The sequence below is a fragment of the Xyrauchen texanus genome, chromosome 11 (genome assembly GCF_025860055.1).
Source record: "Xyrauchen texanus isolate HMW12.3.18 chromosome 11, RBS_HiC_50CHRs, whole genome shotgun sequence".
In the NCBI taxonomy this organism is placed as follows: domain Eukaryota; kingdom Metazoa; phylum Chordata; class Actinopteri; order Cypriniformes; family Catostomidae; genus Xyrauchen; species Xyrauchen texanus.
In genome coordinates, this window is record NC_068286.1 from 37,845,278 (window position 1) to 37,861,401 (window position 16,124).

The 16,124-nt window shown below is 38.0% G+C and overlaps 1 protein-coding gene across 1 annotated transcript in view; it reads left to right on the forward strand.

Annotated features, from left to right (window-relative positions):
• LOC127651900 (tudor domain-containing protein 7A-like) overlaps window positions 1-15,963 on the forward strand; it is a 29,305-nt gene extending 13,342 nt beyond the window's left edge. Inside the window, exons 7-17 of the mRNA XM_052137951.1 lie at window positions 33-296; window positions 1,127-1,313; window positions 1,520-1,631; window positions 1,722-1,924; window positions 2,032-2,166; window positions 2,444-2,527; window positions 2,677-2,811; window positions 10,227-10,337; window positions 10,459-10,892; window positions 14,897-15,057; window positions 15,154-15,963. Coding sequence (XP_051993911.1) covers window positions 33-296; window positions 1,127-1,313; window positions 1,520-1,631; window positions 1,722-1,924; window positions 2,032-2,166; window positions 2,444-2,527; window positions 2,677-2,811; window positions 10,227-10,337; window positions 10,459-10,892; window positions 14,897-15,057; window positions 15,154-15,374 — 2,047 coding nt within the window. The 3' untranslated portion in view covers window positions 15,375-15,963. The remainder of the gene's footprint in view (window positions 1-32; window positions 297-1,126; window positions 1,314-1,519; window positions 1,632-1,721; window positions 1,925-2,031; window positions 2,167-2,443; window positions 2,528-2,676; window positions 2,812-10,226; window positions 10,338-10,458; window positions 10,893-14,896; window positions 15,058-15,153) is intronic.
• Window positions 15,964-16,124: the final 161 nt, after the last annotated feature.

Genomic DNA, 16,124 nt, shown 5'->3' on the forward strand with positions numbered 1-16,124 from the left:
ACATTAAACTAATGTTCTATCTTTTCTCTCAGGTGTGAGTTTCCTCAGTACATATTGGACGATCTGTCTCTGTTGGCAGGTACATGTCTAGTTGAATACCCCATGCCAGACATTCGAAAGAGAGCCATCCTATACACATTACCATCTCATGTCCAGACACAGCCCCGCCCAAGGCCACGCCCACTTCTTATAACCTGCTCTGGCAACCAACATGTGCCGCCTCTGAGTATCCCAATGACAGAGTTTAAGTCTGTGTTGGTGATGGAGATTGGCAACACCAATAACGTTGTTCTCAGGTAACACTGGCCAGCCTGCTATAATAATAAGCATTTTGCCATCTTGCCCTGTTGAGAGTGCCAAACTGGTATTTTATCATTACATACAGGATGTCTCTGAAATTAGATTAGTTCTGTATTATTTGCCCTTCCCATAGGCTTGTAAAACTAATTAAAAATTTTACCACCATAAAATTGTGATTTAAGAAAAGCATCACTATTGCTTTTATTCTTACTGCGGTTCGGGATTTGAACAAACTTGTAAATATAAAACTTTGTCGTGTAATGCAAATTAAATAGTCACGTTTGTGCAATGGATATGAATCATACTTCAAATCGTGCAGCTTTTTGAGGAAATATATTGCTTTAATATATTTTGCCATGTAGAAAAAAAAAATCAGTGCACGGGTAATTATTTTGAGATACTGTCTCATTATTTTGAGTTAGTAACTCATTATTTTTGGATTATCTCATTTTTAGTTAGTATCTCAATATTTTGAGTTAGGATCATTATTTTGATATCTCTTTTTGAGATAGTATCTCATTATCTTGATATCTTTTTTTAGATACTGTATCAAAATAATTAGTATAGAATTATTTTGATACAGTATCTAAAAAAAGATATCAAAATAATGCGATTCCAATTAAATAAAATACTAATTCAAAATAATGTTAATCCAATACTATCTCATTTTTGGATTATCATATTCTGAAATAGTATATTTAATTCAAATCTCATTATTTTGAGATAGTATCTTGCTCAAAAAAAGACTTATTTGGTGTGTTAGGGCTGTACATTTTTTTGTTTTAATGTGACAATTGTTGATTTATTGTGGTTGCTTGTTATTCAGGTTTGTTGGGGAGGGCTACTCTAAAGCACTGGAGGAGATGGAGGAGGCCATGCTACAGTTTTATAGTAAAGTTGGGTCTGGACTTTGTCTCCTCTCCCCGAGAATAGGACAAATGCTGGCAGTTGCTATAGAAGATGATGCAGTACTAAGAGCTCAGGTCCACCAGGTCACAGAAGATAATGTGAAGGTACCAGAGTCTGTGTATCTTTCTGTTTCAGAAATAAAGAGTGAATAGGCGTCTGGTGGTTATTGGTTAGGTTAGATGGGGAAACATCAAGTGTTTTTTCTTTTCTTTTTTTTTGGTATGGTTTGGAAAAAGACTGTAGCGATAAAGTAAAATGGTGAATGGATTTGTATTAGATGTTATTTAGGCTTTTTGTTACATTTCCCTAGGTGTACTTTGTGGATCATGGGTTCTCTGAGGTGGTCAGCAGGAAGAAGCTCCTGCAGCTGTTAGACCAGTTCCTCACTCTTCCCTTCCAGGCAACCACTTGCCAACTTGCAGGTAACATTCACTAGAGGACTTTGTGCATTCATGTTTGAGAGTGTGAAAACGAGTGAGTGATATGTATTTTTTTTTCTGTTTGCATGTCAGGCCTGGAGCAGTTCAGTAGAGATGCGGTCGTTCTGAAGACTCTGGATTCATTAGCTGTTGGACGCACGCTATTGGCTGAGATTGTGGAGCGAGAGGACACACCCCTTATTGTGCTGTATGACACTTCTCAAAATGATGATGTCAATGTGAACGCTGTTTGTTTGAAAGCGCTGCAGGATAAGTCCATGGAGAATCCTCTACAGGTCAGTCGGTATCACACAAACAATATCAAAAGATTATTTTATTGCTGCACATTTTATGGACCTATCAAACAATCATTGTCAGTTCTACATCCCTCGCATCTTTTCAGGTGAACAGTGTGTACACAAACGTTTGTGTCACAAATGTGTGCTTTGATGGCAGTATTTATTGTCAGTTGCCTTCTCGAGGCCAGGCCAAGCTCAAGGACATCTTGGACAAAATTGAGGCACATTTCAGCTCTCAGGTAACCAACTAAAATTAAATTGAGGAATTTAAGTTGTTTTTGATCTATATAAATGAGGCTTGAGGACAAGGAGATAATAAATGCTGACCTCCTGTGTGTATGTGGAAAAGGTTAAATTAAAGGTGATGTCATTTATTTCACGCACCAATACTTTATCCTATCCCAGTTCAAAGCCATATTTCACCCAAAAATTTGTATTTATTAACCCACAAGTTATTTTAATGCCATTTAAGTAAGATACATCCTACTCTGTCTGTTTTGTAATTGTGTTTCAAAGTTAACATGGGAATTGTTGGTGTCCAAGCCGTTCTGTGGGAAAGTGTGTCTAGCAAAATACAAAGGCAAATGGGCAAGAGTAGAGGTGAGCTGGTCTTTCCGTTCAATCTCTTGTTATTTTCTTAATTGGCAGTTAATGTAACTACATCACAAATTTAAATAATACCAATACTATTTGGTTTAATTATTAAATAAAGGAATGAGTGAGTGAATGCATGTTCCATCTTTGTGCAGATCACTAACCTTCATGGTAGTCAAGTGCTGGACATCCTGTTTTTGGATTTGGGACTTCCTGCTTCTCTGGAGGTTAGTGAGCTTAGAGAGATCCCGCCGATTTACCTCCGAGAGCTCATCACCATACCACCACAGGTAAATACAGACCAGTCTCACTCCTTTTCTTGCTTATTTATTTCCACAACTGCTAGCATTGTTAAACATTTTTACCTCCAAGTACTTATTACAGGCCAAGCTATATTTTGTAGTGTTGGGTTCGATTCCACCTTTGTCAGGTCTGACTCAAGATCAAGTCCATAACAGTCAGAGTCAGTATGAATCTGAATACAAATTGTAACCGTGAACTCAACATCAATATTTTTAAGCTTATTTTAACACTACTAAAAAACATTTACAAAAAAATGTTCAATATAAATGTAACAAACACCTGCTGAACAAACTTCAAAGTGTAAAGCATATGCTTCAGGTGTATGAAGACAAAACTGTCCTTCAACACAGTTCTTATTGTGTTCTGTTGACATTTCAGTTCATTGTTGCTTTTTCCACTCCACTTAAACATAGACTAAAGAAAGTGAAAGAAGCGTTAGTCCTTACAACAAGGGTTATTATTGTTTAGAATTTTAATATCGTTTTTATTTCTACTGCATTTTAAATTTGTCCTTTCAGTTTAGTTTTATCTAAAATTATCCCTATTTAAAGAAATAATAGTCTATACTGAGATGTCTTTCTTAATCTTTCTGCTGACTGGTTTGGGAAAATGAGCAGTGGTCATAATTTCTGGTGGGCACAAACAATCACTTATCCCGATTTTACAGATTTTGGAAACATTGATGGATAATTCCAAATGCTGTCTGTCATTTTGACATGAAAAAGAAACAAGAAAATGTTTTAACCTAGTGCATCAGTTTTGATATTACTCTTCTCTCACCTTCCCGCTGTATGTGTGTGCCATTTATTTCCTATTAAGATGTGTTAAGAAGCGTATTAACAGGCACCGTCATCATTTACACCTGGCATTATGCAACTCTCTTGTGTTTGGATTTTGAGTAGAGGCTTAGAGGGTTTCTGATTTTATGACTGTATACATCAATTGTTATGTCAGTGAGTTAATGCATGATATTAAATCACAGAAATGCATAATAACAAAAAGAAAGCACGTAAAAAGCAGCACATAATTTCTGCCAATTATTCAGCAATCGGAGCAGAATTGTCAGTTATTTAAGTGCAGTAACTGTGTTAACTGTGCTTCAGAGACGTGCTTCTCATGTGGCACTTTGTTCAAATGAGGAACAATGAAAAAATTAATTACTGCATCCATGTATGATTGCACTAACTGGCAAAGTTTAAAAACCTTGTTTTAGCGCAGTGGTTGACAGGTAGAGCGTTCACCCTACAACGTTCCCTAGAACACCTTGGTTTCACCACACGTAGGCATGAAAAAATTGATTATATAAGCCTACTGTCATGAATCTGCCTAATGGATGCTACACCCCTGAATGAAGCTCTAGTACTTATAAAATGTATGCAAGTTTGACGGATAAAAATAGATCATGACAGAATTTTACAGAGAGTGACAGATTGTTTTTCTAGTGCAACCTCTGAACATGATGCCATAAACATCCCTAATAATTTCATCTTGGCACAAAACACCACTAAAACATGCACATCCTTGTCAAAAAGCTCAAGTTACAGTGAAAGGAAAACCATAACTGGGCAAATAGTCTAAGGCTGTGTGTATTATTTCACATGAACAATGTAACAAATCTAATCAAAGCAAACAGACTCACAATATTTAGCAGTTATTGTAATCTACTGTAATATACACTGGCGGCCAAAAGGTTTGGAATAATATACAGATTTTGCGGTTTCTGAAGGAAATTGGTACTTTAATTCACCAAAGTGGCATTCAACTGATCACAAAGTATAGTCAGGACATTACTGATGTAAAAAAACAGCACCATCACTATTTGAAAAAATAATTTCCAGCAGCCATCATTCCAACACTTTATCCTAGAGTAATCATGCTAAATTGCTAATTTGGGACTAGAAAATCACTTGACAATATATCAAACACAGTTGAAAGCTATTTGGTTCATTAAATGAAGCTTAACATTGTTTTTGTTTGTTTTTTGTTGCCACAGTATGCAATAGACTGGCATGTCTTAAGGTCAATATTAGGTCAAACATGGCAAAAAAGAAACCGCTTTCTCTAGAAACTCGTCTGTCAATCATTGTTTTGATTGACAGACTCATTGAGGATGAAGGCTATACAATTCTTGAAATTGCCAAAAAACTGAAGATTTCATACAAAGGTGTAAATTACAGTCTTCAAAGACAAAGGACAACTGGCTCTAATATGGACAGAAAGAGATGTGGAAGGCCAGATGTACACCTAAACAAGACTATAAGTACATCCGAGTCTCTAGTTTGAGAAATGGATGACTCTCATGTCCTCAGCTGACAGTTTCAGTGAATTGTAACTGCTCAATACCAGTTTCATGTACAACAGTAAAGAGAAGACTCCGGTGGTGCAGGCCTTATGGGACGAATTGCAAAGAAAAAGTCACTTTTGAACAGAAAAACAAAAAGAAAAGGTTAGAGAGGGCAAAGAATCACAGACATTGGACAACAGATAATTGGAAAAGAGTGTTATGGATATTAACCCCATTGAGCTTTTGTGGGATCAGCTAGACTGTAAGGTGCGTGAGAAGTGCCAGACAAGACAGACACATCTATGGCAAGTGCTACAGGAAGTGTGGGGTAAAATGTCACCTGAGTATCTGGAAAAACTTACAGCTAGAATGCCAAGGATCTGCAAAGCTGTCATTGCTGCACGTGTAGGATTTTTTAATGAGAACTCTTTGAAGTAGTTTTACAATTTTTTTCAAATAGTAATTTTTCATATTATGAATGTCCTGACTATACATTTAGTGAATAAAAGTACCCATTTCTATCCATGGGGTAGCTGTGGTTCAGGTGGTAGAGCTGGTTGCCCACTAATGGCAGGGTTGGTGGTTCGATTTCTGGCCCACATGACTCCACATGCCGAAGTGTCCTTGGGCAAGACAATGAACCCCAAGTTGCTCCCAATGGCAGGCTAGTACCTTGCATGGCAGCTCTGCCTTCATTGGTGTGTGAGTGTGTGTTTGTGAATGAGTCACTGTATGAAGCGCTGAAAGCTGCTAAGGTTAAAAAAGTGCTATAAAAGTGCAGACAATTTACCATAAGAGCAAAATCTGTACATTATTCCAAACCTTTGGCCACTAGTGTAAATCAATGCATCAACAACACAACTCCTCAAAGCAATGGCATGCAATTCATTGAAATGATGAGTGGTGCGCTTCAACTTATCCTACCATCAACATATTAGCTTTTAAAACTTACCCATGAATTTCACTATGCAGGTGTGCACTCAGAAGTGGTTATCTATGAGGCTCATATCAACAGCTTGACACATATGGTCAAAGCTTTTAATTGGCTCCGGGGTAAAGGCAAACGAGCCCCTCAGGCCATCGTTAAAGGCTTGTTGCATGATGTTCTACAGATCTCCCTTGAATAACATTGAGGACAATGGGCTAGCCTCACGCAAAGCAAATGAAATCAATTAAAAGGCTTTAATGCAACTTTATAATGATAGAATTTCTCAAAATAATTCCTACTTTTTTCTGGTATAATGGACATACAAAAAAGGTTCAAGATGCAGAAAATATATTATTTCTTAAAATAAATGTATGATAAATGCATTTTGCACAACTACTCCCTCTTGCGGGGCTCAGCCCCACTTGCCCCTAATGCAGCGACGACGTTGATAATGAGTCGGCACAATAGAAATTGTCACTCGCTGAGAAGTTACATCTCATGATTTAACTGCAAATGCTACATCCGAAAACACTGTAAAAGCCCACTGCTAATATTAGGGCCATTTAACACGGACATGGTTGTCTAGTTAATTCGTGGAATCGGCACAATGTGGGGCAGTTCTGAGCACGGCTCGTGCAACTACAGTAAATCTCAATACATCCGTGTGTTGTTTTAAAAAAAATAAATAAGAGGGATCATAATTTTAGTATTGCCTTGAAGAGCTATTTGACAACAGATACACTGTGTGCCCAATTATTAGGCAAGTGAGTATTCTGATCTTATCATTATTTCCATGCACGTTTTCCAACTCCTATCCATATAAACTTGAACGCTTATTGGATTCAATCATTTTCAGGTGGTATGTATTTGTGTAATGAGGGTGGGTGTGGTGAAAGTGACTAACAACTTATATGAAGGTGTGCATAATTATTAGGCACCTTCATTACCTCAGGTATAATGGGCCAAAAAAGAGATTTAACTGACACTGAAAAGTCAAATATTGTAAAATTCCTTTCAGACGGATGCAGCACTCTTGAAATAGCTAAATGTGACCACCAGACAAACAAATGTTTTGTTGCGAATAGTCAACCAGGTTGCACAAAAAAAACACGTGGAGAAGAAAAGGCACAAATTAACTGCAAAAGACTTGAAGAATTAAACGTGAAGCTATCAAGAACCCATTATCCTTCAATGCTACCATATTCCAGAACTGCAACCTAACTGGAGTGTCCAGAAGTACAAGGTGTCAAGTGCTCCGAGACATGACCAAGGTCAAGAAGGCTGAAACATGAATATATTCACAAGTTGAAGTGTCAAGATTGGGCAAAGAAATACATGAAGACAGATTTTTCAAAGGTTTTATGGACAGATGAAATGTGACTCTTGTTGGACCAGATGGATGGGCCTGTGGCTGGATCACTGATGACACAGGGCACCACTTTGAGTCAGGTGCCAGCAAGGTGGAGGTGGTGTACTGGTATGGGCTGCTATCATTAAGGATGAGGTAGATGGACCTTTTTGAGTTAAAGATGGACTGAAACTCAACTCTCAAATCTACTGCCAGTTTCTGGAAAGTACTTTCTTCAAGCAGTTGCACCTACTCTAAAAATTGAGAATAAACAATTGAGTTGGTAGAAATTATTTTTGTAATTCAGTTGCCTAATAATTGTGCACACTTACAGTCAGGTCCATAAATATTGGGACATCGACACAATTCTAATCTTTTTGGCTCTATACACCACCACAATGGATTTGAAATTAAACGAACAAGATGTGCTTTAACTGCAGACTTTCAGCTTTAATTTGAGGGTATTTACATCCAAATCAGGTGAACGGTGTAGGACTTACAACAGTTTGTATATGTGCCTCCCACTTTTTAAGGGACCAAAAGTAATGGGACAATTGGCTGCTCAGCTGTTCCATGGCCAGGTGTGTGTTATTCCCTCATTATCCCATTTACAAGAAGCAGATAAAAGGTTCAGAGTTCATTTCAAGTGTGCTATTTGCATTTGGAATCTGTTGCAGTCAACTCTCAATATGAGATCCAAAGAGCTGTCACTATCAGTGAAGCAAGCCATCATTAGGCTGAAAAATCAAAACAAACCCATCAGAGAGATAGCAAAAACATTAGGTGTGGCCAAATCAACTATTTGGAACATTCTTAAAAAGAAAGAACTCACCGGTGAGCTCAGCAACACCAAAAGACCCGGAAGACCACGGAAAACAACTGTGGTGGATGACCGAAGAATTCTTTCCCTGGTGAAGAAAACACCCTTCACAACAGTTGGCCAGATCAAGAACACTCTCCAGGAGGTAGGTGTATGTGTGTCAAAGTCAACAATCAAGAGAAGACTTCACCAGAGTGAATACAGAGGGTTCACCACAAGATGTAAACCATTGGTGAGCCTCAAAAACAGGAAGGCCAGATTAGAGTTTGCCAAACAACATCTAAAAAAGCCTTCACAGTTCTGGAACAACATCCTATGGACAGATGAGACAAAGATCAACGTGTACCAGAGTGATGGGAAGAGAAGAGTATGGAGAAGGAAAGGAGTACATTTGGGTAGAAAATAGGGCCCACCCATTCAGTGATCAAGCACTCAGCTGAAGAAATTTCAGTTGAAAAACCCTAACCTGTTTTTATGATTGCATCTCTGAGATGATCTTTGAAGTAGGGCTGAAACTGATTATTCAACATTATCGACAGCGTCAACAATAAAAATTAATCAAGAATTTTTGTTGGCGAATAGTCGTTTGATCTCATTTAACATAACATGATATCATATGAAACTCAAATGATGGCACGCGAGAGCAGCACCGCAGCTCACGCCTGACTGAGGGGAGGAAGAATACACAGACAGCTCACAGTCCAGATGCAATTTTCACAGCTTCAGGTGATGTAGATCGCAAAGTATGGGGGAATAATACAAAAGTAAATACAGAAGCTTTCTCGTTGTGGAATAAGCGGAGCCGGTGTTGCTGCGCCGCTGCAGCAAAACTTAAGTGTCGAACACCTTTAAATGAAAACCCTGGCGTTACATCTATAGTGCAGTTATATTTAATGCGTTATAGCTTTATTAAAGTTCAAATAATAAGGAAGCAGGTCATGTAAATAACTACAAACTCCGAAAATGGCATTTCAGCATGGCGGTCAGCACCTCTTCTATGAGTTGGGCGAAGTGTCCTGATCTAAGGGGGTGAGATTGAACTCCATCTGGCTGATGCCTCTGATGATGACTCTGTCGCAGTGACGCTCATCCCTCGAGTGTACGTGCTTGCTGCAGCTAGATTATAACATGATGGCTCGTGACTTATTAAATCATAATATATAATAAATATTTTTAAATTAAAATACAAATATTTAAAAATATCTAAAAATCCTTTTAAAAAAAAAGAAAGAAAAGATGCATACACCTGAGAAGCAGCATATAAGATATTTATACTAGCTTTTAGAGAATAGATCTTGGGGTGGGGGGATATATATATAATATATATATTAGTCTTTACTGTATAACTAAGTGAAAAAATGCACTTATACAAAATACACTTAGATTTGTCTCTTAAAGCAAATCTTAATATCTTATGTTGCTCAAGTAAATGTATCGTGTTAAGAATTTTTACATTTACATTAGACAATTTTTAGGTCATTTTAAATGGACAAGACAAAAACACTTGATAACAATATGGTTGTGGTTTATTGCAGCTAATGTTTTACTGAATTATGCTTAAATATCTTTTCCTTTTTAATTCATTGAATGTTATTTAGAGGTATTTAAAAATATATATTTTTGTCATCTTTATTGTTAGCAAGAATGTTTAATACAACCTTTTAAGTTGGGCACAAGCTGAATAGTTGGTTAAGAGCTCATGATTAATCATTGCAATAATCGCCAGAATAGTCAAATAATCGTTCTAATAATCATTAGATGCATTGATTGTCAAAATAATCTTTAGTTGCAGACCTACTTTGAAGTACGTGAACAATTCGCACATTAGCACAGATTGTGTAAAGGAACAAAAAAAAAAAAAAAAAGAGCATGGCTCAGATTGTCATTGTTTGCTATTCAAACCATGCATTATACACTTAAAGTCCATTTTGGCCAGCCAGTTTTACACATCTTTTGCATTTAGCGAGTTTTATATTTGGAGCCTGTTTGTAGCACTCTGCTAAATTCAAGTTATTTTTGTAGGCTATTAAGTGTCACCTGGCAGATCTGAATGCAGATGGGGGTGTTTGGCCTCCTGAAGCTGTCCTGTGGTTGAGAGAGACAGTTCTCAACAAAGCCCCCAGATGCATGAAGGTCAGGCACAATGTTTTTGATTACTGCAGAATTGATGAATTTCAAATGGCTTTCTTTGACATTTCCTAAACAACCATGGTATTGTTGCTTTAAAGTTTCCATGTTTCTCATGTGTGTTCAGATAGTAAAGCTTGATAAAACCAGGACTGTGCATGTCTACCTGTTCAGTGGGAATGGAGTTCATGACCCTCAGAGCAGTGTTAACAGTCAGCTTGCCTCCTGCCAATTCTGGCATCGGGATATCTACCTCAGCAGGATCGCCAGGGTTTCCGAACCTTTCACGTCTGAGACAGAAGATACTCCCCATTCACCTTCCACACAGAGTTCTAATGGCCTCACACTGCCTCCTCAGCTGGAGTTACCCAAGATGGGGCAAAATATGGATGTGTTTGTGTCAGTTGCATGCCACCCTGGGCACTTTGTGTTGCAGCCATGGCAGGATCTCTACAAGCTGGTGGTGTTGATGGGAGAGATGATCCTGTACTACAACAAACAGGAAGTCACCCACATCGAAATACAGAAGAACAGGGTCTACGCTGCCAAAATTGACAACAAGTGAGAGATTTCAGTATGGCAAAGGCTGATCTTAAAGGAATAATTCACCCAAAACTGTTAATTCTCCAATAATTTTCTCACCCTTATGCTATCCCAGATGTTTGACTTTTTCTTCTGCTATACTCAAATTAAGTTTTTTTTTTTTTTTTTTTTGTTTTTTTTTTTAATTTGGAATGCCCATTTTCCAGTGTATTACAAGTCCTCGTGATGGAGTTGACTCGCCTCAATCCAGGTGGTGGAGGACGAATCTCAGCTGCCTCCACATCTGAGACCGTCAACCTGTGCATCTTATCACGTGGCTTGTTACCATGGAGATATAGCACGTATGGAGGCTTCACGCCATCCACTAAGGCATTCACGCACAACTCGCCATGCACCCCACCGAGAGGGAACCACATAATAGCAATCACAAGGCAGTTACCCTGTGTGACTCTACCCTCTCTAGCAACTGGGCCAATTTGGTTGCTTAAGAGACTCTGCTGGAGTCACTCAGCATGCCCTGGGATTAGAACTAGCGAACTCCCAGGGGTAGAAGCTCAAATTAAGATTTTTAGAAGATTATCTCATCTTGTAGGTCTGTACAATGTAAGTCAACAGGGTTCAAATCTTTGAAACTCAAAGCACAAAGGCATCAGAAAAATAATCCTTTCGACTCCAGTGGTTAAGCCCATGTCTTCACAACCGATATGATAGCTTTGGGTGAGAAACGGATCAATATCCAATTTCTGTTTATCTATAAATTCTCCAACTTGCCCAGTAAGTGGTGATATGCATGAAGAATGTGGAAGTGAATGTGGACCAAAAAAAAAAAAAAGACTTAATTATTGATAGTCTTTTGGATCACTTTAATGCTGCCTATATGTGCTTTTTGGAGCTTAATCTTTTTTAAACTGCCCTTACTAGGCCTGTATTGGACACTATGTCTGTAGGCTGTCATGTTTGCTCTATTAATTCAGCCACAGTAAAGACTTTTTCTGATGCTTATATTATTTCTCCACTCACCTGTAAAATTGAGTCTCCCTCTCCTTGTTTGTGTCTGTGGTAATATCCTGGACTCTATTGCTCCTATTAAAACAAACAAAAAAAAACCTAAGACAAGAGTACAGCCCTGGCTCAATAATGAGACTCGTGCTCTTAGAAAGGAGTGGAGGAAGGCAGAGAGGAAGTGGAAATGTGACAAACTTCAAGTTTCTTATGAAATCCTGATTATCTGCATGTGGCTAAGGCTGTTAAAGCAAAATACTTCTCAGATCTTATTTCTAAAAAGGTCTATAGTCCGAAGTTTTATTCGGTACTATAAATTTAGGACTTAATCCAGCAGTCACCACATTTCCTAATCCAAATTCTGCAGACTGTGAAAATGTTTAAAATATTTTTGTTAATAAGATCGATGATATAAGGAGTAGCATCTCTTCCCCTGCATTCGATGTTTTGGAGGTAACCATGTTTATCTCATCTACACTGCGTGCACAATTATAAGGCAAATTGTATTCCTCAGGAATAATTTTATTGTTGAACAAACATAATGCTCTGTCAACTCAAAATGTTTTTGAACCTCAAACCTGAATGTTTAAAAAAGAAAAAGTGAATTTTGTATTTCTCAGGGGAATATAGAAGTGTGCACAATTATTAAGCATCTAAATAAATTCTACCAACGCAATTGTTTATTCTCAATTTTTAGAGTAAGTGCAACAAATAAGTTACACAAAATGACGATTAAATAACATTTTTGGCCTTTCAAAAATATTAATTGTCCTATATAGCCACCCTTCTTTTCAGTAACAGCCATGAGCCTTCCATCCATGGAGTCTGTCAGTTTCTTGATCTGTTCACGAACAACTTTCACTGAAGCAGCAACCACAGCCGCCTCCCAAATGCTGTTCAAAGAGGTGTATTGTCTTCCCTCACTGTAAAATCTCAAGGGCCCCCCCAACCATCTTTGAGGCCCTTGCTGGCTACCCAATAAATGGAGTACTTGTATGCTTGTGATGGATCATTGTCCTGCATAAAAATCAGGGCTTTCTGCTTTCCAGAAACTGGCAGTAGATTTGAGAGTTGCGTTTCAGTCCATCTTCAACTCAAAAAGGTCCACCTACCGCATCCTTAATGATAGCAGCCCATGCCAGTACCCCTCCTCCACCTTGCTGGTGCCTTACTCGAATTGGTGCCCTGTGTCCATCAGTGATCCAGCCACAGGCCCATCCTTCATTTAATTTGTCCATAAAACCTTTGAAAAATCTGTCTTCATGTATTTTTTGCCCAATCTTGACGCTTCAACTTGTGAATCTTATTCAGTGGTGATCATGTTTCAGCCTTCTTGACCTTGGCCATGTCTCTGAGCACTTGACACCTTGTACTTCTGGACACTCCATGTACTTTGCCATTCTGGAATATGGTGGCACTGGAGGATAATGGGTTCCTGGTAGCTTCTTTGCAGTTAATTTGCGCCTTCATGCGTTTTTTTGCACCCCAGTTGACTAAATAGCTTAACTATTTCAAGTGTTTTGCATCCGTCTGAAAGGAGTTTGGAGTTGGAAATTTTGCATGGAAATAAGGATAAGATCAGAATACTCACTTGCCTAATAATTGTGCATGCAGTGTATCTAAATTTGAGCCTGTATCACTACATCAATTGGTATACCAGTCTTGATCATTCAGTTTTAACAATCCCCCCCATCTCAAAATTACCCTTTCTTAAGTATTGGAGGAAGTTGTTTTTTTTTATCAGCTTTTTTCTTTAAGGAAAATGGCATTTTGGATAAATATCAGTCTGGCTTCAGATCACAACACAGCACAGAGTCTGCTCTCCTTAAAGTGTCAAATTACTTATTACTGTCTGTTGACTATGGAAAGTGTACCATACTAGTTTTGCTAGATCTTAGCGCAACATTTGACACAATGAATCCATGACAGAAGTCATAGTATTTGGCCCTCCTGATTCTATTAAAAAAAACTATAACCAGTAATCTAGGGCCTTTTATCTGGTAATTTATATACACAGGCTAGAAGTTTAGACGTTATCTTTGATTCAGCCCTAATATTCAATAAATAAATTTATATGGTCAAAAACAGCTTCTTTCAGCTTGAGACTATTGCCAAGTTAAAATACTTTCTTGTCATTCAGGGACTTGTTACATGCTTTTATTTCATCAACACTTGATTATTGTAACGCACATATCTTCTCTGTCACGCCTTCAACTGGTTCAGAATGCTGCTGCTAGGCTTCTGGCTAGAATCACAAAAAAAGGAAAGTATCTCTCCAGTGCTGGCTTCACTCCACTGTCTTTGTGTTCAATATTGAATCCAGTTCAAAGTTTTATTGATTGGCTTTAAGGGTTTGCACAGTCTTGCACCTCATTACATTTCTATTTCAATATCAGACTCCTAGAGCTTCACAGTCATCAAATAGCTTGCAGTTGAATGTCCCCAGGTCACACCTACAAATGAAGAGTGATCGTGCTTTCTCAGTTGCAGCCCTACGGCTTTGGATTAATCTGCCTTTCTATATTAGATCCTCTCCAACTTCGGAAGGTTTTAAGTCTCTTCTTAAAACCTATTTATTTTCTGTAGCTCATGGAAATAAGCAAATGTAGCAGTTAATTTTGTTGTCCATGTGATTTTGCTTGTGTTTTTATTAATCTTGTAATGAATTATTTTTAATCTGGTAGATTGCAAATCATTTTGGTCAACAGTTGTTGTTTTTAAATCTGCTGTATAAATACAAGTGACTGACTTCAAAGTTTTGGCCACCATTCACTTGCATTGAAAGGACCTAATGAGTTGAGATATTCTTAAAAAAAAAAAAATTGTTAGGGTTCAGCAAAAGTTAGTCATAAACATCTGGAATGGCATGGGGGTGAGTAAATGATACGATAATTTTCATTTTTGGTGAACCATCTCTTTAATATGTCTACTTCGCTAATACTTCCCCCATCATCTGTATTGTCTGTCTTTTTCTTGCTCTCACTATAACATGCCATCTCTCTCTTAACATATTTTTATAGTTGGCATCGGGTTTTGGTAAAGGGGGTCCTGACTAATGGTTTAGTCTCTGTGTATGAGTTGGATTATGGGAAGTATGAGTTGATCAGCTATTCTCGGCTCCAACCACTCATAGACGAGTTCAGGCAGCTGCCGTTCCAGGGCATATCTGCTCAACTAGCTGGTATGAGAGGAGAAATGCAACATCACATCATTCTGTATTCCTGTGTAGTAAATTAACACACTGCAGGGGAATAACATGTACAAAATTCATTTGCAGGTGTAAAGAATGGGGTTTGGTGTGAGGAAGCTTCTATGGTGTTCCGTAACCATGTGGAGAAGAAGCCGCTGGTGGCCCAGATCGAGTCCATTGAGGAGGGAGAGTGGCCCTGGGAGCGCAAAATCTCGGTCTACCTTGTGGACACCACACGGGATGATAATGACATCTGGATTCACAACATCATGGTGGAGTTTTTAGACGAGCTCAGCAGAACTGCTTGAGACTGAAAACTATCCTTTCACATAGCCTTGCTGAAAGCCTCTTAAAAAGCTCAAAGAAATCTATATCAAATCTATAACCGAATTTGCAGTGCTCTGCTCAAGAATTGATGCCTTACTTTAAACTCCACATGTGGATGGTGCACACAACCAGTGGAGAATTGAAGATCTCTTGATTTGATTGTAGATTTCTGTCTTATTACACCGATTTAGTATGAGCTTGTTTTGTTTATACATGTTCAAGAATATTCTGTTATCTTTCTGAGCGCCATGGAAGTAGATTTTGTTACTGTTTGTTGTTGAACAATATTGTGCCATTCTCAAATTTACTCCTGATATTTTTACCTGAGCAACTTTCTGCATCTTTACAATAGGGCCATTTGTCTAAGTAATTTGATTTGATTGTGAATTATAATTTTATTTTTTTTATGTTTGCTTTGTGTGACACTTTGTATTGTCTATACTCTTTGATTTTGCACTTTGGTCTGTTTTGATCATTACTGTGTTTTTCACTAAGGAAATTGCCCTAATTGTAAAAGATCATTTGTGTTTGGATGTTCAGGTTTGTTTTATTTGCTTTATTTTAAGTTAAGATTTGGTTCAGAACATAAAAAATAAGGCAATACGACATTATGGGTGACTGTCTTTTGTCTTTGCTGCTCGATACTGTTAGGAACTAATGTCCCACGTTGGGTCCCATAAAAGCTCCTGATTGGCGGTGTCTTTATGACGTCATTTGATGGGCAGACTGGC